The sequence below is a fragment of the Anarrhichthys ocellatus genome, unplaced genomic scaffold, assembly GCF_004355925.1.
Source record: "Anarrhichthys ocellatus isolate YVR2014 unplaced genomic scaffold, GSC_Weel_1.0 scaffold7697, whole genome shotgun sequence".
Lineage (NCBI taxonomy): Eukaryota > Metazoa > Chordata > Actinopteri > Perciformes > Anarhichadidae > Anarrhichthys > Anarrhichthys ocellatus.
In genome coordinates, this window is record NW_022287671.1 from 1 (window position 1) to 2,070 (window position 2,070).

Here is a 2,070-nt window from a genome sequence, read left to right on the forward strand (position 1 = left end):
CGCAGTCCGATCACTCGCAGTCCGAACACTCGCAGTCCGAACACTCGTAGTCCGAACACTCGTAGTCTGAGCTAGAGAACAATATTTAAATAAAGTATACAATGAAGTATTTGTTGTAGGTGGCTTGACAAACTCCCTTCTAACTTTGTGATGGGTGTTTCTCCACCATCAACAAAACTGTTCGAATTACAGACAAAAACTCCCAAAACGTTTGTGTGTCGATGAAATAAATTGCATGATTCACTTCACTGTTTCATATTTATCCACAAAGATGAGGATCATGTAGATATAGTTTATAGAAATATATATGTATCATTTAGTCCAGCAGTACCTGACACGTTAACCTGAGTTTACATTAGAAACAAACTTCATCCAGTGTTTTCATGACTCGTGTGTTTCTCTGTCAGGCGCTCTCAGTCGACTGTGTGGAGGTCATGTACGCAGCTGTGGACGCCACATGGGTCAGTACACCAACTGTTACTTTACTGGTAGGAAATAGTTATGGTTATGGTAATAGTTATGGTAATAGTTATGGTTATGGTAATAGTTATGGTAATAGTTATGGTTATGGTAAGTTTGCAGGAAGTTAATGCAATGTTACGTCTTCTAAAGCGATGGAAATACAACTGTGTGTGTGTGTGTGTGTGTTTAGTTTGAGTCACAGCCCGTCTATGAGTCCAACACCTACATGTACCTGTACTTCATCGGTTTCATCATCAGCTCCTTCTTCACTTTCAACTACTTCATCAGAGTCATCATCGACAGCCTGCAAAGACAAAAGATACGTCTTTATATTGAGAGACAGACTGACTGTCTTTATATTGGTGTTTACGTTTGTCTTTACTTTTGTCTTCACTTTTTTAAATATTGGTGTTTACGTTTGTCTTTACTTTTGTCTTTACTCTGCAGGAAAACAGATTTTTATGACAAAGCAACAGCAGAAATATTGCCAGTCTGTTAAGAAACGTATGATGGAACCTCAGAAACCTGTTCCACGACCTCAGGTGTGTTTATTTACTTTCAGTCTCACGGTGTTCTTAATACAGTTAATACAGGTCAGAGTTAGGGTTAAGGTTCAGGTTAGGGTTCAGGTCAGACCAGGGTCCATATTCATTCAGCAGCTCCGAGGAGGAAAACAGTCCCTGAACAGTATTAGCTGCAGGGTCTGCAGTTACTGGGGCCTGTAAACACCTGATCCAGGTCTTTGTGTAATTAGTTAGTAAAACAAGAAGCATGATGGGAAATGATGCGATGATGGTCAACATGCTGAAATAAAGTAATCGTGAAGTCAGTAATGCAGATCATAAATCATATTCTTGCTGTTGTTTTTATCATCAGTGTTAAGATGCAGAAGATACTAAAGTGTCTTCACTCTCAGCTGTCAGAGTAACATGATGAGGAGGATGAGGATGATGAGGATTGTGATCTCAGAATTTATTCATAATAAACTGAATAAATTCATAACAGGGTTTCACTGGTTTCTATGTGTCGTATGTCCCTTTGACATCGTCTGCTTATTGTCTCATGTAGAATTGCCTCCAGGCTCGGCTCTTTGACCTGGTGACTAAACGGTCTTTTCAAGTCTTGGTGGTGGTGGTGATCTGCCTGAACATGGTTACCCTGATGGTGGAGTCAGACCAGCAGAGCGAACAGACGGAAAACATTCTGGACTGGCTCCACTTCGTCGTCATCATCCTCTACTTCACAGAGTTCATTGTGAAGATCATCGCGCTCAGACAGCACTACTTCACCGACAGCTGCAACAACTTGGACTTCCTGGTGATCCTAAGTGAGTCTGTCGTTACCAAAGTCGTTAATTTAGAAGCATCACATGTTTTAAAATATAAAGTACAAACGTAGGATTAAAGATAATTATTTTGTTTTGTTCAGGCAACATTTTAAATTCATTTCATTGGTTTTTATCCCACAACGATGACCACTTCCTATTCCACTGTTAGAAAGTTAGAGACCCTGAAGGAACATCTTTTAACTCCTCACCTGGCTGTGAAGACACTCCAAACAGTGTAGGTCTCACTCCCAACAGTGTAGGTCTCACTCCAAACTGTTGTA

General features: G+C 40.3%; 1 protein-coding gene across 1 annotated transcript; it reads left to right on the top strand.

Moving 5' to 3' along the window:
- The first annotated feature begins 49 nt into the window (after positions 1 to 49).
- On the top strand, positions 50 to 2,064 carry LOC116380560 (sodium channel protein type 4 subunit alpha B-like). Its single transcript, XM_031842462.1, has 4 exons — positions 50 to 461; positions 653 to 781; positions 903 to 1,004; positions 1,531 to 2,064. Exons 1-4 carry the CDS (start codon positions 384 to 386, stop codon positions 1,858 to 1,860), a joined length of 639 nt encoding a protein of 212 aa, XP_031698322.1. The 5' UTR covers positions 50 to 383; the 3' UTR covers positions 1,861 to 2,064.
- Positions 2,065 to 2,070: the final 6 nt, after the last annotated feature.